This window comes from Sinohyriopsis cumingii, chromosome 4 (assembly GCF_028554795.1).
Source record: "Sinohyriopsis cumingii isolate HCF-2022 chromosome 4, ASM2855479v2, whole genome shotgun sequence".
NCBI lineage: Eukaryota > Metazoa > Mollusca > Bivalvia > Unionida > Unionidae > Sinohyriopsis > Sinohyriopsis cumingii.
In genome coordinates this window covers 132,448,193-132,474,549 of record NC_142964.1, presented here as the reverse complement: position 1 = coordinate 132,474,549, position 26,357 = coordinate 132,448,193, and the positions used below count along the sequence as shown (strand labels likewise).

Genomic DNA, 26,357 nt, shown 5'->3' with positions numbered 1-26,357 from the left:
AATGTGTATCATTTAAAGTCTTTTAAAATCTCATACACTTATCTCATGATTAATTCAAAAGATCAGGAGTAACTGGTGAGAACTTCAATATCATTGATCATACAACACGCATTATTTTGACACAAGATAATCCTGTGAAATTTGGGTACTTCCAATTCGACATGGTTTGTGTATAGCTCTTGATAGCATTTTTTTGGTGTAATTCTACTTATTGAAATCTTTTAACGAACGCATATGCATTCTGTAAAGAAAATACTGTGTCTGGTTTCCAAGTCTGAGAAAACATTTTTTCTTTTCAGTATTTTCGATTTGAATATTGCATTAGGTTTTAGAGTGGGTTTTTATCATGCACATGTCATTTGCATACAATGCGTCTGCTGTTTTCAAATACATAAAAGCTTATATATATATATATATATATATATATATATATATATATATATATATATATATATATATATATATATATATGTATGTATGTATACAAGCAACATATGATACTGCCCAGATTTGAAAAGGAAAACACATTCAGAGACAGAATGAAAGTTTGTTCGCTTCTAGACATATATATATATATATATATATATATATATATATATATATATATATATATATATATATATATATATATATATATATATATATATATATATATATATATATATATATATATATATATATATATATATATATATATATATATATATATATATATAATAGAGGTGTTTCAATTCTTGTTCGAAATATCTCAAACATTTATCTAAAGATTAATATGTGATTTTGATGTTGTTTTTTTTACTAATATTAAGTAAACGAACTGTTTACAAATTAGAATGTTATGGATAATAACTTGTGACCCTCATCCTGGTAATGTGTCTTAGATTTTTACACAAACTTTTTTTTACTTATAATAATTCATTCCCATTTTAATATCTGTCGAGTGGGATTAGTCTCTTTGTTACGTTCAGTATTAATTTGAGATTATTCATACATTTAAATATATTGATTACAATAACAGATTACGCATTTAATTGGTGACTAAATCACTATTTTAGAATTATTGTGAATTCATTCAATAACATTTTGGATTATATCATTGTGATACATGCCAGTTGTTACGCTTAAGTACATTCAAAGTTATTGCACATCGTCACACTGAAGAATTGAATTAATTCTTAACATCACTGTGATTCATTCGGAACACTATACTTTGGGTTTTGTGATACAACTTTTAAGCCTATTTTTTTCTTACATGTTATTGTAATGTAAATTTATTCACTGGAGATGATATTTTTTCAGAACATTGGTTGACCTGAATCATTCTTTTCATAAGCACCAGGTGTTGGCCTGGATGCTGACCTTGATTCAAAATTAGTAAACAAAGATTTTTTTTTATTATTTTAAAATGATTGGATGTTGTCAGGGTCATGATGGGACTACGTGGGTTAAGAAGTAAACACTTTTTAATTTTTATTCTGGGAATAAAATCATTGGTCTAATCAAGGCCATATTATGTGTACGTGAAATAAACAAGATCACGTGACCCCTTCAGATTTCTCAACTTGGGGGAATTTCGAAACTGCGCGTTATGATACAATATAACCTTTGGTTTAGAGAGAGAGATCTCTCAGTTTTGTGCTTTTTTTTACTGATGTCAAGTTATTTTGTTGTAGCCAGATCTTGAGCCATAATCTTTTTTCAGATCATTTGGATTTCAAAAGGATTAATTCTTTATTCTCTGGAAATATTTGAAGAGAGCTCATATAGAACTTTTGGAAAGACATTGATTACACATTTAATTTGGATTTCCAACACCGGAGTGCCATTATTTGTATTTCTACAAGGAACTGTAGATAAGCACAGTACTGACTACAGCATATGTCATCGTCATCCATTTTGGAATTTCCATCAGGATTCGAACTTGAAATTATTAGAACATTTATTACTAGGACTTTTGAAATTTACTTCGTGGATTATTCGTAGATTATTTTTGGATTTGATTCCTGAAACCGTAAGTTCTTGTCCTTTTTTTCATTTTTCCAGAATTTTTCCAGAAAAATAAATTATTTGTTAAATTTTAAAAAGCTTGTTGTTTTCACTCTTTCTGTGTTACTGTTTTTTCGAGCATAAACACATAACACCTACATATACATATAGTAATGGAAGCGATTAAATCATATTGAGGTGATTGGTGCATTTATTCAATGTAATCATTCGCTGTAATTACAGTGCTACAACATTCATTAAAGACGATCTGGATATATAACAAATGAACAAAATTACTGAGATTTCATTTAAAGTCATTTAGGAGTGTACTATAGTGTTAGGTCTGTATTGTTGATACAACATTACAACATAGACTATTACTGGTATACCTTGGGAACCCCTTACTCCAAACGTTTGGAATTGATAGGACATTTAAGACTTTAGGAATTCATTCTGTTATGTATATTTAATTTAATTGTTTGTTGTTAGTTTCATTTTGTACATGTTATTGTAATGCAACATTGCATGATGGAGTTGACCTTCTTCAAAACTGAACTGATTTCCACTTGACCTGACTGACTTCATGTTATTATTTTTATTTATGTAAACAACTGATAATGGCTTCATTATTATCTATGTGTATGAACTTAATATCAGAAGTTTTATTCAGATAGACAAGAAGTTTGAAATATGTTGATTTGGGCCAAGGTGTTAGAGTTTCCTAAGTGCATTTTACAGGTTATTGTGTTGTAAATACACAAGGCTCGTTAGATCATTCCAGAAGGTTATTTTCCATTGAAAAATATTTTTTTTTGGTAGAAAATGTTAATCGTGACCTGAAGTCGAGTAGAGAACTATATCATGTTGTGATTGTGATGATTTGGTGATTCGTGCTTTGACATCTTACACATTTTTTAATTGTATTATGTTGTGAACAGTTTGGGCTGAATTATATCTTGTTCAAATTACTGAATGCAAGTGATTAGTTTCTCGGGAAACACAAACGGACTCTGATAAAATTCTTGGATACAGACATTTACTGTAATTCATGCTGAATTAAAACCTGGAATTATGTTTCTGGGACTCAACAAATTATTGCTTTCACATCAGTACTCCATAGGTTGCAACAAGCACGTCATCGCCTTCAGTTTTGGATTTCATTGAGACTTGTACTGAGTTTTATTTAGGACTTTCTATTATTAGGACTTGTGTCTGTAATTCTTGGATTATTTTGGGATTTAATTCGCATAACCGTAAGTTGTTTTCTCTCATTTTAACTTTTTTATTCTAGGGAAAAATGTATTTGTTAAACTTTACAACGTTTGATGTCTTTCACTATTATGTTACTTATCTTAAGAGCATATACTAGTAACAGACAATCTGGTGCTCGTCCTTGGGATACAAAGTTTGCAAAAATATTTCAAAATACGTTCTTTTTGAAATTTAAATTCCAGTAGTTTTGGAATTTTTAAAATCTCAAATATTATTTCACATTTTAGAAATCTTTAGTGAAATCAGCAAACATTTTACAATGTTATCAAAAGTGGTGATTTTCATTTCAAATCCTTCCCAGAAATTGTTAGATTACTTGAAAAATTTGAATGCTACATCTTGCCAGAAAATCTGATCGTTCAGAGGCAAATGCGTCTTTAACGAAGCAAGAAATGAAAACTATTTTGATCGAATATTTGGTGGAAAAGAATTTTTTGGATAAAGGTGCTTTGGATTTGATTAGCATGGAAGTATGAGACTCTAACTTAAAAGAAAAGGAATTAAAATTAAAATACAAGATGGAATCGGTATTAAGAAAGCTTGAGCTTCAAGAAAGACAGATGCGGTGAGATAAAGAGAAAAGAGAGAGGACAATATAGTTACAGAAAGAAGAAAAACAAATGCAAATGTAATTGGAGAGAGAAAAGAGAGAAGTACAATTCCTAATGCAAAAAGAAAAGAAAGAAAGAGAATTTCGATTTAGATTAAAATGATTAGAGCTTGCAATTGCACGCACATCCCCGTTTTAAATACCAGTCAAGTTTTGATGTTACTAAGAATATTAGGTTAGTGCCCACATTAGAGAAAAAAACGTAGGCAAATATTTTCTTCATTTTGAAAAAATTGATGAAAATTTCAAAAGGGTCAATACAGCATTGTGGTCTATTACTACAACGTGCACTTTTACCAGAGCCCGATAAATGTATGCTTCTATGTCCGTACAGCAACGTGCTGACAATGAACTGGTTAAAGAATGCATCTTAAAAGGTTATGATTTAGTGCCTGAGCTTATCGGCAAAAGTTCAGGAAGTATTGAAAATAAACTGACCAGACATATGTCAAATTTACATGGGAGAAAGCACGACAATTTGGTAGGTGGTGCTCTTCCAAAAAGGTTAATAAAGATTACGAAAATCTCAGAAGAACTGCGTCCATAGTGACGTTGAGACTTAACTTAATGAGCATAATTTTGAAACTTTAGATAATGCTGCTCGTACTGCTGACGAATATTCCGTAGCTCATACAATTTCTTTTCTTAGCAAGTCTTCCACTCAGCAGTCGTCTGGTAATAAAGTATTTCAGCCTAATACGAGCCCTTCCAAATCTCAATCTGGCATAAATTTTAGAAACCAAGTTTCTGTTAATATCGATGAGAAGGCTTTATCTCATCCTACTTATACCTACTGCACGAAGAATGGACACGTTGTTTCTGATTGATACGAATTAAACCTGACAGACCTTTTCCGAATGATCTTATTTATAAGAGGTCAAGTTCACGTTCATGCACTAAAAGCATTAAATTTGTCGGGTCTAATAAACCCGTCTGATTGTGTTACGGAGAATTATTGTGTCATTCATGCGAAGGGTTCTATATCATTCTCGGGTGATTTTGCCAACCCAATCCTTATTAAAATTGTAAGGGACACAGAAACTTCTCAGAGTCTTTTATTGTCAGGTACTTTGCTTTTTCTGAGAAGACTTCATCTAATGAAAGAGTTCTTATTCAGGAAGTAGAGTGCTGCTTTGTTAATGTTCCTCTCCATTGTGTAACTTTGTCATGAGACTTAGTCTCAGAACCCGTGACAGTCGGAACAGTGTCGGCTTTACCCGTTGAGAGCATTCATTTATTACTAGTCAACAACCTAGTAGGAGATAAGGTTTCGATTAACACACTCGTAACTGACAAGCCTTGTGTGGATCAGAAAATCGATCCTATCGGAATAGAATTCCCTGATTTATATCCAGCTTGTGCAGATACTAGAGCTATGGCAAAGAAATTCCGTGAGAATGATGATGATCAGGAAAGTATTCCTTTAGCTGACACATGTATTGGTTAGGCTTTTGCTGAGGTCACCTTCATTTCTTGTGTGGATCAATCAAAGGACATTGATCACAGTGATCCTCTTTTATCAACTCATTCTCTTTATTTTAATCAGGGTGATACACGATAATCACTTGTCGAAGAGGAAAAAAAATCCTGAAATCTCATTTGTATTTTGATAGATCATTAGTGACGCTGAAGCCAAAGCACTACTTGTTTGTTATTTCGTTAAAAATAGGATTCTTATGACAAAAAGATCACCTGTAAAATGACGAGTGGTCTGTGAAGTATCATATTGTAGTTTCAAAATCATACAGACATGAAATTCTTAGTCTGACCCATGCAACTCATTTGGCTGGTCATTTAGAGATTAATAAGACTTATCACACAATCTTGGATCACTTCTACATACCAAAATTCAGAAGATATCTATGCCTTTCTGCAACCTATTCCTGGATTTGCAGAACCATTTAGCAGAATACTGGTAGATTATGTTAGTCCCATACCTAAGACCAAGTCAGGTAACCAATACTTGTAGAAGATAATGCGTGCGTTAACAAGATTCCAAGAGACACATCCTTTGAAGAATATTAAAACTAAAACAACAGTAAAAGCTTTGATGTAGTTTATTACTCACTTTTTCCTTTCCAAACCTGTCCAATATGCTGAATGGTCAAAATTTATATCTGGACGTTTCCAGCTAGATATGCTTGAAATTGGCATTTAGCAATTCAAGTCAAAATTGAAATGTAAGTCCGACATAACTACAATGGAGAGAATTTTTCAGTTTTGTAATGGATCTCTCTCTCTCTCTCTTACTAATTCTTCCAAATTATTTTCAGATTAGATATTATGGCCTTTACAAAGTGAAGAAGAAAATGAATGACTTAAATTACAATAATAGTACTCCTGGGATGTAAATAAGTCAAAGGAGTACTAGTAGGTCGAGAGGGATAGCCAGGTTAATTCTGCCAATAATTTAGTTTTACCTGTCCCACTCATGGAGGAATTAGGCGAAGGAAAATGCAATTGAACTCTACTGATTTAGGAGTATCAAATCTTCGGAATTCAGAAATTCCGAATAATCTGGAACAGAAACTTTCACATTTGCAACAACAAGAAAAGAATGAACTTAAATAATTATTACTTGAACATGAACGCTTATTTCCAGATGTTCCTACAAGAACAAATAATATCTACCATGACATTGAAAATGTAAATTCCACAAGTGTGAAACAACACCCATACAAGATGAACCCTCTCAAACATGAATGCTTGACAAAAGAAAATTAGTATTTGCTGGAGAAAGATTTCATTGTGCCCAGTACAATTGACTGGAGTTCACAATGTATACTTGTTCCGAAACCGACAATACTTTCCGCATGAGAACTGATTATAGAAAGGTGAACAGTAAGACTAAAACAAATTTATTTCCATTAACAAGAATCGATGACTGTATTGATACAGTTAGAAATACCAAGTATATCACCAAATTTAACCTTCTGAAAGGATTTTAGCAAATTCCTCTGACGGAAGGGGAAAAGGAACTTTCGACATTCTTGACTTCATATGGACTTTATCAATGTAAAGTGATGCCATTTGAGATGAAAGGTTCGCCAAGTAATTTTCAACACTTAATGAACATGTTTACATCAGGTCTGGATAAGGTTCGCCAAGTACTTTTCAACGTTTAATGAACATGATTACAACTGGTCTAGAAAACTGTAATTAATTTATCCAATAGGACATTTTGTGAGACATGAACAAGTTAAACTTATCGATGCTAAGGTCAAGGTTATCTCTGAATTCCCTGTGCTTGTTACTAATAAGCAACTGATGCAATGTTCGGGTATGGCTGGATACTATTGGAATGTTCGTCCCAATTTTTCTATATTTGCTGAACGCCTGACAAGTTATTTTGAGGAAGGAAACCAATTCCATTGGTTTGAAATGGTTTAGGAGCCTTTTAATAAGTTGTGGGCCATATATAAGAGTGCACCAGTTCTTACAGCTCCAAATTTCAGAGAATCATGTAAACTATTAATGCAAGTGATGTTGTGGTTGGAGCAGTATTGATTCAAGAAGACCAAAATAATGTTGATCATCCAGTGTGCTATTTTTCTAAGAAATTAAATAAGCAGCAGAAACATTATTCCACAACCGAGAAGTAATGTCTGGCTTCATATTGACATTACAACACTTTGAAGTTTACAATAGTTCAGCTCTTTCTTCGATTATTGTGTTTAGTGATCTCAACCCCCTTACTTTCATCGGCCAGATGAAAAACAAAAATCAGATATTATTAAGGTGGAGTTTGTTGTTGCATGACTATAATATTAACATCAGGTACATCAAGGGAAAAAACATTTTTATAGCCGATGCACCTTCAGATATATATATATATATATATATATATATATATATATATATATATATATATATATATATATATATATATATATATTGCTTCATGTATACTTTGTGTCTTTCAAAAGATTTCATCTTATGTTTTTTACCACATGTCTATATGATGTATAGTTGAACGAAAGCTTTATTGCATAAATCTTTCTGCTTCTTTATGAGGGAAAGTACTTTGCGTATTTAATTTAATTGATTGTTTGTTAGTTTTACATTTTGTACATGCTATTGTAATATAACATTGTATGTTGGACTTGACCTTGTCCAAAAGTGAGTTAATTTCTGCTTGACCTGATTAACATTCTATGTTCACTTTATGTAAACAACTAATAATAGCCTCATTATTCTCTACGTGCATGAACATTTCATCTGGACCTTGATATAGGTAAACAAGAGAAAGTAAATATATTGATTTGGGTCAGGGTTTTGGAGTTTCCTAAGTGAATTTTACATGGTATTACGATGTAGATAAACAAGGCTCATTAGATCATCCCAAAAGGTTATTTTCTATTAGGTTATGGTTTCTATTAAAAAAAGCTAATTGTGACCTGAGGTCAAATAGATAATATAATCTTATTACTGTGAGGATCTGATCAGTCGTGCTTTAACATCACACAGCTTGAAGTTGTATTATATTGTGAACAGTTTGGGCTGAATTTTATTTTGTTCAAATTTTTGAATTTAAGTGATCAATTTCTCTGAAAATACAAAAGGGCTCTGAAAAAATTCCATGATACAGACATTGACAGGAATTCATACTGAATTAAAACCTGTAATTATATTTCTGTGATTCCAAAAAAGACTGGTGACACATCAGCACTACATAAGCTATAACAGACAATTCATCGCCTTCAAATTTGGATGTCATTTGGACTTGTACTGGGTTTTATGTATGACTTTATATTATTAGGTCTTGTATCTGTAATTCTTGGATTTTTGAACTTTGATTCGTAATAATATAGGTTGTTTTTTCTTATTTTCACTTTTTTTTGGGGGAAATAAATTTATTTGTTAAATTTTGCAAACCTTGTTGTCTTTCACTCTTTTATGTTATTTATTATAAGAGCATATACTTTCAACAATTCACCACACTAAGCTATTTTTATTTCTTTCACTTTGCGTTTAGGAAAATAAATTATACTTTTAGATATAAAAATCTTGTAGGGTTTCGCTTTTTTTTGTTACTTATCTTAAGACCATAGAGTTGTATCAAGATAGAATTGTAGAGGATTATATATTTAAATTTTCTTGGAATTACAAAGTGATCATTTACATTCTGAGCTAAAGATTAATATGGGCTTATTAAGAACACATAAAAAGATATACTCGGTTCTGTCATTCTGATTTATTTACACATTCAAATCTACTAGTAAAGCTACACATTCAATACAATTTCTACAACTGCACATTCATATATCAGCGATATGAACAGATGATGAACGAATTCTGTTTCGTCTAAATGTAGGTACCCCTGATAAAATCTATACAAGGATATTGTATTTGCGTTGATGACTATGTACTTCATTCACACATACTTCTGTGCTCAACGTAAAAAATAGTACAGAAAGACAGAAAGACTACAAGTACATTGAAGAAATAAAACAAAACGGAATCCTCCTTTACACTGTTAGGATTTTTTCCTGAATTGAGCATGATTAAATAATTGTCTCAGGTGATTACACTACATAGGGTAAAGACAATTCCAAAATAGTTTTACTAAAACATATAGACAGTATTCATTTTACTAATTATAACATTGAATATGTGGTCCATCAATGTCGACTGATATATATATATATATATATATATATATATATATATATATATATATATATATATATATATATATATATATATATATGTGTGTGTGTGTGTGTGTGTGTGTGTGTGTGTATGTGTGTGTGTGTGTGTGTGTGTGTGTGTGTGTGTGTGTGTGAAAACACGTTAGAGAGATAGATGGGTACGTACTAAAAGTATAAAAGGTATAATCAAATATGGACGAACATGGGGCTGGAAAACAGTGCTTTATAAACGAATAAAGCTATATAATACAAAGAATTTTGTTTTGTATTTTGATACATTTGATTGAATTATTCATGTACAATTGAGTGAATTTCTGTCTTATGCTCTAGAGCGGAACTGATTATGTCCGGAATCGAATTATGATGAAACTAATTGCAACGTTGAAGAGCTGTAACAACGTTATATAGAACAGATGAATGTGAAATCAATGCATATGATAGTGAAGATAATTCTATGCAAGGTGTAGGTGTGCTATCAGCATATTAAAGCTCGGTCTTCTTCATCTTTTCTTTTCTGTTGTATCCACTGAGTCCATTTGTTGATTGTTTAGTTATGAACTTTAGAAGCGCATCAACCTCCAGTGCATCCTGACATAAAAAAGAAAATTTACTATTTTGCTAATGCTTTTATTTATCCTACTTATTGGACAAAATACCATATAATCATAAATTGTAACATTTGCTTTTACGGACTTTACAGTGATATCCATTGTAGGCTGAAATATAGTTCATATTAATGAATTCCAGTCATTCCTAATCTGCGACCCAGTGTAGCCTTTTAACAACTAAAGCGGGATACAGTTTCCCACAAGGGCACATTAAAGAGCAAACCTGCTTTTATATTCTTCAAAATGTTGCCAGTGATATATTTTCTTCTAAATGTTGCCAGTGATAGCGTATTCTTCAAAATGTCGCCAAGGATAGATATTCTTCAAAATGTCGCCACGGATAGATATTCTTTAAAATGTTGGCAGTGATATCGTATTCTTCAAATGTTGGTAGTGATAGCGTATTCTTCAAACTGTTGTCAATGTTAGATATTCTTCAAAATTTTGCCAGTGATAGATTTTCTTCAAAATGTTGGCAGTGATAGTGTTTTTTCAAAATGTTGGCAGTACAACTCTATTAAATAAGGTTACCCTACTCCCACTCAGATCATTCCACAAGGCCCAGAAGATTGGCATGCAGTTATATAGGACCAGTTATATATTGCAGGTATTTGTTTTCAAAGCAAATCCCATGTTTATACTAGTTTGCATTAAATTGGCGTCGCCATAATGAGATTTTGTTTCAAGATTGTGAACCTATCGAAAGTTTTTAATTTATAACGAATGAATGAAAACTTTAAATTTATATGACATTATGTTCAAGGTGAAACGTTGTGTTACAACTTGTAAGATAGTCGCCAATGAGGCATGTTTTAGCTCAGTTTAGCATAATGCTTATGAACCGTATCAATGATTACAATAGTCACCTCTACTATCAGTTCTTTTCAGTAACCGTTTTAAGCAATATTCACACTAAGTTCACACTATAGTGAGTTTAGCTTTAAAACGAACGATTTTCGAAACTTCGAACATATCTGCCTATCCAGTAACCCATACATCCATCTACATACCTAAGTACAGTGCCAGTACATAAATGACCTAAAAGAATATTCCTCCAAATGTTATAGCAGTAGCAATATCAAACATATGCTAATGAACACCGGATGCCAAATGCCAGACATAGGAACATTACATAAGGTCTTCAAGTCTGTTACCAGTGGAGTTTAAATCTGAAGCCAAATTTGGCACGAATGTGGAAAGAATGCTACTTGCAAACCGCGTATACAAGCAACTGACACTGAAGAAATAATGTTTCAAAACTTGTATGGGGTTCCATCTCACAGACCCATTGAATATGTGTTATCATTCCTCTCAACCCAATACTAAAGGATATTTCTGGATCTGCCTTCCCATTATGTACCTTCCATCCCACCCATAAATATAATTGAAAACCAACCATTAAACCGTGTACTATAACGGGCTTAACAACAATAAGGAAGGGTATGGTATTTTTCTTAAGCTTTTTACACGAAACAGAAATTCCATAGACTGGTATGTCTTTTCCGCCTATGTGCACTTAGAATACGTCATTGGAGTTTGAAAAAAAACAACGTTAGTATAACATCACGTATGTGATGTGTAGTACCCTCTATAACAAACAGACGCATGAGATTTTATAACTGTATTTTGTAACAGTGTCAAGAACGGTTTTATGACTGTATTTATGTAACAATGTCACACAAGGCTTCATGATGGTTTTATATAACAGTGTCACACAATGTTTCATGACTGTATTATGTTATATTGTCACAAACAGTTTCATAACGTTATTATTTAACAGTGTCGTAAACGTTTCTTGACTGTATTATGTAACTGTGTCACACACACTGAACTTAATGCAAGCATTAATGTGGACGCCTAAACTAATGACAATAACGAAGGAATGCTGCACGTGATGGGCAAAAGAGGTCACATATTAATACGTTCTGAATTAATTATACTTACAGTGTAAAGCTTTGGATTTCTCTTATTTCCCTTAGGAACAAAATATATGATTGGGAACCTGAAATAGGATAGAGATGAGAGATGTTGAAACCATGCAAAACGTAAACAATAATTTCAATTTTGAAATAAAGTGAAACCTTTGCGATAAAAGATTTCATAGTTCCTTCGGATTCACGGTTAACACGTAAAGCCCCGCAGAACAACAAATATGACACCTGAATGTATAATACACCTTACAGAAGCATGAGGCACTCATACAATCTGGATACCATATTCTTTAATTTTGGCAGCCGAGCCAGATTGGTTTTGTCTGTAATCAACTGTTTATTACAGGACCTACATTGTAGAAGAAAAATATCCATTATATTATTTCAATGTAAGAATAAGAAATATATAACGTTTCAGATTCCAAATTTCATTATTAAAGACGATTTAGAAAGAGATAAATATTCACAAAATGTCGTACAACATATACAGAGTAAACTAAATCTCCTTTAAAGAGTAAAGTAAATTCCTTAATTTGGTGCATTCATGTTGAGCAGGACTTAAAGACTATTCTTGAAGACGTTTATATTTTGTAGCAATGACAGTTTTATTTGACGGCACTTTGGAAACAACTCTATCAGCCATATAATGTATAGTGCAACACAGTCCACATGACGTACATATTGTTAATCAGGAACCAGAATGTTTTGCTTAATATAATTTATTCTCTAAATCCACTTAAATTGTATGATGTTTGCATATTTGTTATCTCGTTATCTAATCATATTTTCTGTTCTCAGAAAATGATACTCACTTTGAGTATTCATATGGTTTGGGCAGCTCATTAGCAGTGGCATCCATTTTGGCAATGGTCAACTCTGGTTCATCTTTCAACTGTAAGAAAAATTTAATTAATTGATATGTACTGTAATATAGTCTAAACTATAACATGGACATCACGTTACACAAATCTGTCATATAACAATATGTTTATTATTTAGTACAGTTTCCTTTTCACTTCACCTTGCGACCAGGTAACCTATAAAATTCTTCAACTCTTGTAGAAATATAGGCAGTACAATGATTTGTTATTATGCTGTCTAATGATAACCACAGTATGTACTATATGTTACAGCAAGTCACTAATTACAGCACGAGCAGTTGGGTTCAGAAAATTCTGTAATATATTGCATCCAGTCACGTGTAAAAAAGCACCAACTTCAAAAACATGGGAACACAAAGATCTGTCAATATGTAATATTTAGATGACGACCTTAACGTGTACCGACATTTAAACTATCCAAAGCAAAAATTGAAAGAATGTCGGCTTGTCGAAAATTCTGTAGTTATTGTGTATTCAATATCTTCATACCATGTCAGCCAATTCCTTGTATTTAGGTTCGAAGGACGTGCAATGCGGACACCATGGGGCATAAAACTCTATCAGAACATCCTTGTCCTCATTATTGACTATTTCATCAAAGTTTTTAGCAACTGCCACCTGGAAATAAAACCAAAGAGATGAAGAATATTGTGCCATATGCAAATTCATAATTTCTTAATAGCCTAATGTTTGCATATGTCTTTTTAACTAGTGTGTAGAAAGCTCAACCTTCCATCTCGCTTGTGAAGGATTATTGTATTCTGGCAAAGGTGAAAAATCTTTAAAATGCTAATTTAAGAGAAGAGATAAGCAATTCATGTTAAAGCAAAATTCATGTCCACTTATTTTAAAAACGACATACAATTACAGTCGACCACCCATAAAACTCACACAAGTACCTCTCGAATGCGGTTAGGTTATGATTTTACCTCCATTTTAACGCCCACTTCCATCATACTCAGGAAATTGTTACATCCAAAATTTTTCGACCAATCAAGAACGATAGGATTTGTTTCTTAACTTTTGGGGTTTTCTTATATCCAAAATAAGAGAAGGGCGACACTAAAATTGATTTCAGATAATTAAATAATACCAAGCAGTAACCTGATGAGACACTCACACCAATAAACCTAATACATATGAAGTGGTCTACATCATTAAGACCTTTTTATATTTACAGCCAAGGGAAAATATTGAGTACTAGATAAGAGAGCAATGTAGTACATTTGGTTGTTAGTGTTGTTGTTGTTGTTGTTGTTGGATTTAACGTAATTTTTCAGCACACGATAGGCTATACATGGCGGCCAGTAATAATGGTGGAGGAAGAATCTGGGAAAACCCCGGAAAGAACCACCGACCCACGAGAAGCTACTGGCAAGCTTTCTCACATACACACCCTGGCCGAACCCGAGACTCAAACCCACGCAGGCAGAGGTGAGATGGCAGTGATCCGTAACGGAGAGCGCTTTAGACCACTCGGCCACTCGGGGCCCCTGTACATTTGGCGACAATGCTTAAAATGTTTATGAAGGTGTGCATTGTACGGCTTTTGGGTCCGTTCCGACCACAGGTTTTCGTTTCCAAAATCTCAACCTGACGCTCAAGCATTAAAGTCCCGCAAAGTCCAGCAAACTTTGGATTTATATTTAACAATTAGGATTTTCAAAACTTCAGCTAGAATTTACGTATTTAAATTTAGTAATACGTTTTGATGTTGTGTGCTGATAAAACTTTACCTTCAAAATTTAAAATCTTCAAAAGGATTAAAATATTTCAGCAGAAGGTCTAATTACACGCCTTAACATTCTGTTACGATGGACCCTATAGTGATTTCTATCATCCAAATTTCAGTCCGTCTGTGAATCGACATTTACTCCGCTACAAAGACGTAAGTACTGTGCATATACAATTGCCATGTTTAATTGAATTTGTTGAACAATCAAAGTAAAGACATTGATAGTTTAATTTAAAGTTTGTTAACGTAGCATCTTGCATGCTATGCAGCCCCATTATTATGAGTGAACGACCTCTATGAATTGACATCATATGTTTTAAACCACCACATTACTCAGCTAATGTGTAACCAATGTAAGGCATATATATTCAGTGAAATAAAAAATATGACCCTTCATCCTGATTTAAACACAACCAGTACCGAAACGGTAAACAACAATTCAACCTATCATGATCCCTAATGATATGCAATGTTTGTAGGGTAAAAAACGTTAAATGACTAACCTCTTTCCAAAGCTTCATAATACACTATTTTGTTTATCCAAATTAAATAATAAATTACGAAACCACTTACATGATCTTAACATTTTTTTACCTCCACACCTATAAGAATAATTATATAATTTGTTAAGCACCCTTGCACGTATCTTTAGTAGATTTATACATGGCATAAAAAGATAGCACTGCCTGGTACGAATAAACGGAGTAATAACCATCTACCTAACACAATAAACAATTGCTGCCTCTGATATCGATATTAAGGGAAGCACGGTACTAGTTGTATGGACAAATGGAAACCAGCGTGTAAATGGGGGAACACACACACACACACACACACACATACACATAAACATATATATAAGCAATCATACATTTAAATTCATTGAATTGTTGATATGGTGTTTGCATAAGTTTACTATGGAAACTGAATTAGCACCGTGAGTCCTATAGCTGTTTGACCTTCATTGTCTAGTGATATTCCATCACTTCTGTAGAAATCAAACTCCGATGGTGATCCTCTGATGACGAGATGAGATACTTCTCTTTACAAATCCTTTGAGCAAACATTTATAATGGAAGGATTAATGTATATTATGACCGCTATATATTGCGTTGAAACGAGTCTACGCTATTGTTGTACAGTAATGCCATCATGGGAAGAAGATATTCAAACTATGAGCCATGTTGTCTAGGATCATTGGTAAAGTTGTGATGCCAAATGCCTTAAAATTAAATCAGCATAAATAATTTCTGTAAATTTCATGAAATGCTGGAAATCAAACCCATACAATTCAAGGTCACATTAACATAAAGCGGCATCTCAGATATGGTTTAAATTAAAACATCACTGGTAAAGTTAGATTACCCAAATAATGAATATTTGCAACTGAGATGGCAAAATTTGTGTAACTGTTATTCGGAAAAGTTGAAACCTAATCTCAGTATTTGAGCTTCAGAACAAGTTTGTTTCAAATCTAAAAATCATTGCTAAAGATAGGATGAAGAAAAACATTAGTACGATGGGCACATCAGGCTACATAATGCATCAAACTATTATTCTAGAGCCCGAAAAAGTTCGTTCGATGCCACATCAAAACGAAGCTGCATTATATACCATGGTTGGACAAAATTGTATAATTGTCTCTAATGTTATCAAGCTGATTATGAACGAGAATTCAAAGTTCTGAAAATTTCTTTGAACGAGATCTGAACAACACGTCTGAAAAGAAGTGACGACGATTTATGGATCACCGTTGGAGAAACAAATGCACTTTCACATCACTAATGCGAGTAAAATCTTAAATCTTGCAAGAAAGTTAAATTAAAGCACAACCTGATATCATTATATACCGTAAATTGTGTGAAACCGGATTGGAAATCTTGCAGTCATGACAATCTGGATTTTGCATGCGTGATAAATCGGAAAAACTAAGGTTTCGTATGGGCTCATTGAGAAGTTTGTAGCTCCTCTGTTATTACATATCAATCACACCATGTCATGTCCATCGAAAGTTAGACATTGTTTGTTCAAAATGTATGAACGTATAACAGCTGGGAGCGGTTGGAATTCAACAGGCGAAACTTTTGAACTCAATACAAATAATATACTATAAACCTGTAAGAAACGCAATATGATTTTAGAGTACTGAGCTTGATTTCGAGTTTGTTTTGTTTTGTACCTTGACAGGTTCATCATTTGAAACAGGGATAGGTCCAGATTTCAAGTATTGTTCTAACTTATCATCCAGCAGGTCGTTTACAAACTTTTCCAGATTATCCTCTCTGTAATAATAATAATAATAATAATAATAATAATAATAATAATAATAATAATACTATCAATAATAATGGTAATAACATAACTACTATTATTGAAGACCAACACTAAAAACAACAAATATTTGAGTGATTCTTGAGCTAAAAACTCAACGATCTTTCCTTTTCTATAGTATCGATCATTCAAATAAATATAGCTTTATGTGACATTGTGTAGAATAATAAATGTGTAAGCTAATCGTTTAAACTTGTCAATTTGCTCTTAAAAGCTCAGCAGAAAATGCCTTAGTTTTACTGATTGCCCATATGTATATATTATGCATAGTTTCTTTTCACACGTAATACATTCTAATAACATATAGTTCTGCCAATACAGTAATGAGAGTATCCTTAGCTAATCAGGCTGCAGACTTTGGTCACCAATGAGATAATAAACCTTAGTTCAAAGTCAGTATGGATGCTGATGTAGAAATTACGTGACTGTCTAAAAGGCTTAACACAGAATATTAAAATGTTCAAGACGCTTTATCTGCCAAAAATAGGGAACTATATCTCGGTAATCAGATAGAATACTAAAATTCTCAAGAAATCAGGTACTATTTTAAAAAAAGTCAAATAAAATTTGAATAATCATTTTGAAAATGTGACAAAATGGCTATTCAATATTAATTTCAATGAAATATAAGAACTACTAGCCATTAGTGCATCACGGTTCGAAAAGCTATGTTCACATAAAATTTCATTGAAATATGATCCATGGTTCATGAGCCATGCTAATTAAAGCAACGCATCCCCTCCGAAAATATAAAGTTGATTCACAATGTCATAACGTATTCAAAATGTTGTAGTCGATACAAACCTCATAAAACCATTTGCAGATCTAAAATACAATTTTATTTCCGAATTTCATGACAATAGTTTGAATTGTTCTTGAGCTATACTTAATGTAAGCATTATTTTGAGTTCCCACCTGAACACACAATTTGCCTAGCGAAAGGCATACGTATGTCCAAACTATGTCAAAACCAATTAAAATATTTAGACAGTATTCATACTAAATAACATCATCTAAGCACATTCGTCAAACATTATTCATACCAAATAACATCGTCTAGGCACTTTCGACAAAATGAATTCATACCAGATAAGATCATCGAAGCATATTCAACAAACAGTATTCATACCAATTAACATCATCTAAGCACATTCGATAATCAACATTATCAACATCATTAACATCATCATCATCATCATCAATTTTTTCACGTATGAGGTTGTTAGGACACCATAGTTGACTTTACAACCAATTATCTCCATCTTTCCTGTTCTCTACTTTTTCAAATCCCATGCCTGTCCACTCCTTACAGTTGCCTTCCCACATATTTTTCTGTCTGCCTCTTCTGCTGCACCCTCGCACTGTGCCTTGCAACATTGTTTTGCCAGTCCAGAAGATTATGAAACATGACCGTGCCACTTAAGTTTTCGCCTTTTCACAGTAATCAAGAGGTCTTCATAGAATCCGATGGCTCATTGGATCTTGTTGCGGATTTCTTCGTTGGTTACATGGTCAATGTATGAGATGCCCAACATCTTGCGGTGGCATCATATATAAAAAGGTTTGAATCCTTCTTTGTAGTTCTGATGTGAGCGTCCATGTTTCACAAGCATACATAATGATGGTTATGACAATCGAGCGCATTAGCCTGATTTTGGAACCAAAAGCAATGTTGTTATCTTCCCATTTTGGTCTCAACATTGTTATTGTTGCTGGTGTCTGGGCAGTCCTGCAAATTAATTCTTGTTTGGAACCCTCATCTGTGATAACTGATCCCAAGTACTTGAAGCTTGTGATTCTTTCCATTTTCTGTACATTGACCTTTATTTCTGCACTGATGCGGTTGGTGTTTTTGTCATCAGTGTTTGGTTTTCTCGGCACTAAGTCAGCCAGTTCTTTTTCCTCTCATGCTAAACCATCAGTAACATTTGCGAAGCGTAGGTTGGTGATTGTTCTTCCTCCGATACTGACAGTGCCCTTGTTGTCATGAAGGCATCCTCTGATGTTCGAAAACAATGTCCTCCACTGCTATTGATTAGGACAGCATTGGTGGCTTTGTCATAGAGGTGCTCAATAACCTGCACCAGGTCTGAGATGATATTGTACTACCTCATAGTTGCCCACAAGGCCGCATGCCACGTTCTGGTAAAGGCCTTCTTGAAATCTATAAAGATATGTTATAGATTATGCTGATGCTGAAGGTATATCTCGCAAAGGAGCCTGATATTGAAGATTATTATGTTGTTCTCCATCCTGCTTGGAAGCCTGCCTGCTCTTCAGGAATACTTTTCTCTGCATGACGCTTTAGTCTGTTGAGAATTATCTTCAGCATGACTTGGCTTGGGTGACTGATCAGACCGATGGTTCTGTAGTTTGGCATAGCTGCAGTTTTCCTTTATGGGGGAGAACGATGACCAAGGATTGAGTCCATGTGGTGGGCCGTTCTCCTGTTTGCCATATCTTGTTGCAGATTGTGGTCGGGTATGCGAATATATCTTCTCCTCCTGATTGAATGAGCTCTGCTGGTATGTTGTCAGCGCCAGCTGACTTTCCCTTGTTTAGTGATCTAATAGTAATTTCTATTTATTCACGATGAATGTGGTTATCATACATTTCTTCTGCCTGGGGTCAATTTAGTACTGCCGGACCTCTTTGGGTCTTATGATTGTATTCATGACAGTAATCATAACAAATACCATCCTCAAAACACATTCGACACACATTATTCATAACAAATAACATTATATATGGTAAAAATCATGCATACGTACCTTAATTAAATGGAAAATAATACTAAATTTGTTGAACCAATGTAAAGTTAGTCCTGATTAATAAATGCTCTGCACGTTAAATGCCGTTAATAAACTTCCAGAAAAAAGTATCGATTGCTATGTGCTTTTGCAATATTACCCAGGGACTGAACTGAGTAAAGAAGAGAACACGCCGAGTTTAATGGTCACAATATAGGAAATGCCAACTTGATTATCAACATGTGTATCTTTCACTGCGACATCACAGCGTGCATCATTAAATCGGGAAGTTACTGGTCACACATTTTAGTTGATATCGTCCAAACATGTCAAAATACTTTAATTATGATCTGCCGTATGTACATCTCGATGCGTGTAAACAACTACCTTCCAAATGAACATGGATGTATGAGGATTCAAATAAAGTAAATAATTGACATTTAAATTATGTATAATGAGATTCTAAAAGAAATGATACCCATTTCTGAAATAATTCATGTTAAATGAATGCGTGAACCATATGAACACAATAAGGTTAATTTTCACGTGTCGAAATTATATGCAAAATAGAGGTGAGAGAAAAAACAATTAAAAATCACATCTCGCGCAATGAGATAACCTACATATCAAGTTGCGTCAAAGCATAGTAATGCTCATGAGCTATACTGGTCACAAGGATCTTCTTTAGTGAAGATTTAAATTTGGTTATAAAAGTGCAGTAGCTCTGTCATAATCGGACATTACAAGATAAGATCGTTAAAAGGGACATCTAAGTATCACCGACAATTCACTTACTAAACGATACCCAGTTATTTGTAAGTCCGGTTATGATGTGCACGGTAAAATACGTGTAACGAAATGGGCAGATGGAGGGACATGAATATATAATACTATATAGATTTCGGGTTTTGATGCAGAGCCCTAAATACAAATATAACTAAAATATCATTGTCAGGTCTGTTCTTGTTCCACTCAACTGGAATAATGCGTTTGACTACTATGATGTGTCCATGAGCAGGTATTTTAATAGTTTGCCTAGATATGATGTAAGCTACACGTGTTACTGTGTCATCAATCGAATCTAAATTCACAAACATTGTCGAGACAATTAGTTTTATATATAGAAGGGTATGTATAAGGATGTTCATACGAATGAATGACCTGGAAATTTAATATCTGGATAATCAGTGTTCAGTTGTATTAAACACAATCAATCGTCAAATTCAACCTTTAGACTCTAAAAATCAGGTAATCATGGTAAGTAAAATGCTTACGAAAATTCATCAGACATAACATATTTTCTGTCCCTTGTGTCTCTGGCAGTAACAACTGGTTTATCTTTGGGAGTAAACACCGGTCTGTTGTCTATAAATTCGGCGAGACCAAACGTTCCAAGCTCATGGATCCAAATTTTGTGGCTGCTGATGGCAAAAGTAACCTCTTTCCCTGCATCCTGGAACTTCTTGGCCACTTTCAGTACCCTTTAAGTCCAGAAAAAAAAACATTTTAAAACCTTTTTGAAATATACTTATATGGTCAGAAGTTCAAAAGAACAAATATGATGATGGTAAAGTCAGTTGTATTTTAGACCTGTTTGAATGTTGTAATAAATTAATTGCAAGTTATAAACAATGGATATTTATTTTGATATGTATGTATGTATGTATGTATGTATGCATGTATGTATATGTATATATACATATTCTGTTCTTCACTTTTGTCTTTGATCGTAGATTGTAATGTAAGATAATGATAATTTTTAAACAATATGTTGACACTGTTTTTTGAAATCTTAATGTGCTTGGAGAAAATGTATTTACAATTTGATGCAAATTTCCCTTAGAATGACTAATAGCTAGGTCATGTGATTATTTGTATATAAGCAGGGTCTTATTATACAAAGATTTTGTTCATACCTTACGATCTGTCTGTGTCCTCATATTTAGTTGTATTCAGTAATGGAGAGGAATTATATGTCTAAATTAATTATAACCTGGAATCATAAATGCGTACTGACCTTTTGACTGCACCACTGCTTTTGGATTGTCGTTTCTACATATCGTGTAGCTCACAATACATACATCAGCGTGGAGAAACACTTCTGATATTAGATTATATTTAGCCCGACAATCTCAGATCGGTGGCTAGATTTTTATATATACTATTATTATAGCTTTCATTATATATCGATGGAAAAGATAAATTGTTGAATCACTTGTTTAAAGAACTCTATTTGTTAAATCAAAAGGTTAAATTCGTTATGGAAATGAAGCCTTTCAATTTCGTTTGGGGAGAAACTTTAATGCCAAAGAAGGACTGGCTAATTATTGAAATAATGTTTCGAAACATAACAATAGTCTAATATCAGTTTTAACAATAATATTTCAGACATTAAACATTTTGTTGCTTAAACATTGCAAAGTATATGAGCAATAGCATTATAGACAGCAAACAAACATTTATACACACCTGTTTCTCCAATAGATAGTTTGCTTTCTATTCTGAAAGAAGTTCACATCATAATATACCACAACAAGAGGTTTCTTAAACTTTTCAGCATTTTCCTCAGTACGCTCAGAGCATAGACCAAGGCTGCAAGAAGTAAATAAACTAGAGTTAGTACATCAAAACAGATATTGCTTACTGAGGTTGCCGGGGACAATAGCTACGTCCATAAAGAAGTAAATGAGATAAAACCATAAAACCATACAAGACAGATAGGTCTCAGAGGCGATGCTGTTACCAAAGTCATCATAATACATTGAAGTTGTTTTATATATCTATATTGTAAATTCATTTGGAGACATTTCGTATAGTGTCAATGTGATACATCAAGACTATTGCTGCATCAGCACATTCTGGATATGGACTTAATTCGGAACACTCCATTCATTTGTACTGATGATAGAACCTTTCAGACATTTTTGATTTAGTTCACAATAAGGTAAGTTGCAAATAGGTAAGTTACTTTTACATTTCCATGTCTTTTCGGTAATGATGTAATGACAAAACACATACAAGGTGATTGGAAGTCTACGGGACAATATTCAGGCTATCTTCGATCCATGCTGACTGGTCTGAGATATGCCATTTCCAAACTGTATCAAATATGTTGATATTATGATGATATTCAGTCAATTTACAAGATTGACCGCACTTTCTAAAGTTGAGATAAGATAAAACTTCGAAGTAAAATTGAAACATGAAGTACTAAATTGTGAAATTTATCCTAAGAATTAAAACATAGACATGAGGGTACAAATGTGAAAACATATCCAAAAAAAAAACGTTGCAGAAAGTTTGGGCATTTCGTCAATACTGAGAACGTTCGCGAAGAATGAAAAGATTTCCGTGGGTAGTAGTGTACAAATGAATCTGACTTTGCATTCTTTTCACCATTTCTGGGTAGCTAACGTTTACCAATCCAATTCATTCCACATCAACTTGTCGCACGTGTATGTTTAACAAGTGGATTCGTGCGTATTTAGGACCAAGTAAAATCAATAACCCATTGATAAAGATTGGTAGGCAGAATCTGTAAATAAGGGATTCTTTTAGGATGATCGACTGGGTCCAGTGTCAGATCGGGTCATATGAGTAATATGAAGAAAGTGTATCACTTGCTATAATTTGTTTCCTTCAGCCGTTTGATTAATTTCTACATTTAGCTTGCGTTAACCAACTGTGAATTTGATAGTTTTCCATCTAATCAGATAGCAAAGAGGTATATACTCGTTAAGCTAACTACATATCCAGGGTATTACAAGTGGATCGACGACACTTGGATTTTCGAGAATGCTCTTCCAATATCGTAAAGATATTGACATTGAGTGTCATAAGTAGAATAAGATCTAACATCAATTTACTTACGAAATTTGGGGAATAAAAATGAATCTCTGGTCAAATGATTGTTTATGCTATGTAAGACGATTTGTTGATACAATGTGGTAGCCTGTCTGGATTTATGCTGCTCACAGTTAGGTATCCATTTTCAATGGGCAAATGCAGGAATGGTTTGCTTAAACAATATGTTACCATGATGTTAATTATAAATAATGATATTCATACATTAAAAGTATTAGATTGTCTCCCGATCTTAATATACAAAAACAAACACAACACAGAAGCATGAATATCATCACACAACATGCCATTCTAACATCACACAATCACACACACAAACACATATACATACATACTTCGGGTACAATTATTAGTATCTCAGTTTTACGGACTCTAGGAGTGTAATTAGCAACGATTCCTGTTAAAACCATCTACCATCTAAATATTCATTGTTAGACCGCATCTATATTTCCTTTAGAAACTCTTACTCCTGCGTGTGCACTTATACTGAGAAAACGTCTATGCAAGCATCTCATAATATAGACAAAATATAGCAAAGGAAAATGCAGAAATAGAAGACAGAGAAGGACATGTAAGAATGCTGTCATAATGGCAGAAGAAAATAAAGCAAAATAAACAGTAGAACAAGAAAGAAAATAGAAGAAGGAGCAAGAAATATGAAAGAGAACAAAATGGCAGGGACAATGTTGTTAAGGAAAATGTAAAGAAAATAGCAGGAGCAAATAAGTAAACGAAAATGATGAATAAGTAAAATTAAAATTAGGAGAATGAAAGAAGAGTTAAAAGGCAGTGGAATCTTCAATGCTGCCAATTAACACCAAGATAACAAAACATAATACCTAAGAGGTACCGGCTAAACCGGTACAATCAACAATACATATGATATTATATAGCAAATAAACAAATAAATAAATATACTCGAAGAGATTAAAAGATAAATTTTCTTAAATATAAGGGAACAGCATCAATCTTATAAAAGTTCAAATAAGAAATTGTATCCCATCCCTAAACATCTATAAGTTCTTTTGAGATGGAGAGCTATAGCGCCCCCCAACCCCGCCCGGACTAGGTACACGCGTCCCTTAAAGGAGTAGGTACAAATTCCCTTAAGGGAGTACGTACTCGAGAGCGGGCTAGATCATTTCTCCCGTACAACGATACGAATAAATAAAAATGACATGGGCAACTGTGTTGTAGTGTCTATTAATCAAAGGTATGATGTTGCTTGACTCTTTTGCAAATTTTTGGAGGACAAACACTGTAAAAATGTATATGATATATTTTGCGTTTGCTAAGAAAGTGGTTATTTACACCTGAATACCTGTGTTTTTTAATCCAAGCTGTAATCTTTTGCACAGATGCAGCATCATCATATTTTCTGGCAGGTTCTTCAAATAAATTTTGGTAAATCTTTGGCTGGAACAATACAATATCACTGAAAAACAGAGTAATGTCAGTTACAAAATGTAATGGGTTGTTTGAATATGCAAGTTAAAGATATATCTCAAAAAGTGATAATGCAGTCGATTGAAGTATTGTCGAAAATATTCAACGGAAGCCAAAGCTTCAAGGTAAGAATTACGTTTCGATCTGAGACCAAAACGTTACCAATTCCGTGATCGATCAAAATGCATATGAATCCACTATTTAGTCAGGTAAGTACTAAAATATGTTTGCTGACAATTATGATTTCTTACTCAGTACTAGTTATACGTAGTTGTTACAATACGCCAATCTGCTGATCAGTAAATAGTGAAAGCTAGTCACTCGCACGAGCTACAAATGTAGCGGAAAAACAAAAAGAATAAAGGAAGAAAGATTAGACTTTAATGAAAAACGTTGGCAATATTATCACCCACAATGTTAAGTAGGGAGAAGCTGAGACCAGCCTTGAAACAGGACACGCCTGAAAGAACGAATGATTGAAAATGTAATTTGATTGCAAAAATGTTTCACTCGCCACATCAAGTCGAGCTCGTAAAAGTTCAAGTACTTTAAACACAATCTTGGACTTTTAAAACAAGTTTGATTCAACTCGTCTCACTGAAACAGTTTAATTAAAGTAATAATAAATCCTAATTCAGCTTTCAAGTTTGTTTCACTACATTACCAAGAATAATATAAAATGTCTGCTTAACGCTTGCTCCATTGTATCTGTCTTTCTTTTTAAACCACCACTGTTGTTCAAGCAAGTTCTCCATGCTGATACCGATGACACTCTAATAGTTTATGTGACCGTTCTGTAACATGGCATCTTGCAGTTGTCCCCATAATTCCACTTTGTTACTAACTTAATCTTTTTATACGGGCTTCTTTATTAAAGAGCCATTTATAGTCTCCAAATAATATTCACTCCAGTCAAACGAGGATAGACTGGAATTGTTGATTACCTACCATACAATTATCATATAAGAGCAAAGCGAGGGTATTCGACATTGGAAATTTTGATTCTTCAGTTAGAAATGCTTACACTGTCTATTTCCGATTTAATTTGTAAATACAATTCATAACAGTCTTTACTTTAGGTGCCTCGGATCATTTGACAGAGTGGGAGAAGTAGCGGTCGACAACAATTTACCTTTCAAGAATATATATGTCACTCTTTGTAATATTTGATTTCAGGCGATTTAGTGATAGAGTAATACTGTTTTGTTTCTTTCGTTCAGCCAATTTGAAATCCAAATCTGTGTCGAAGGTTATACTTTTTTATTTGACTTTCGTCTTGGATTTGATATGTG

General features: G+C 33.4%; 1 protein-coding gene across 1 annotated transcript in view; it reads right to left on the bottom strand.

Annotated features, from left to right (window-relative positions):
* Window positions 1-9,728: 9,728 nt before the first annotated feature.
* Window positions 9,729-26,357, bottom strand: part of LOC149802111 (protein disulfide-isomerase A3-like) — a 30,760-nt gene continuing 14,131 nt past the window's right edge. Inside the window, exons 6-13 of the mRNA XM_089954386.1 lie at window positions 24,941-25,054; window positions 22,225-22,347; window positions 21,030-21,236; window positions 16,854-16,956; window positions 13,429-13,557; window positions 12,871-12,950; window positions 12,072-12,129; window positions 9,729-10,107 (exon numbers count right to left, since the gene is read on the bottom strand). Coding sequence (XP_089810512.1) covers window positions 10,003-10,107; window positions 12,072-12,129; window positions 12,871-12,950; window positions 13,429-13,557; window positions 16,854-16,956; window positions 21,030-21,236; window positions 22,225-22,347; window positions 24,941-25,054 — 919 coding nt within the window. The 3' untranslated portion in view covers window positions 9,729-10,002. The remainder of the gene's footprint in view (window positions 10,108-12,071; window positions 12,130-12,870; window positions 12,951-13,428; window positions 13,558-16,853; window positions 16,957-21,029; window positions 21,237-22,224; window positions 22,348-24,940; window positions 25,055-26,357) is intronic.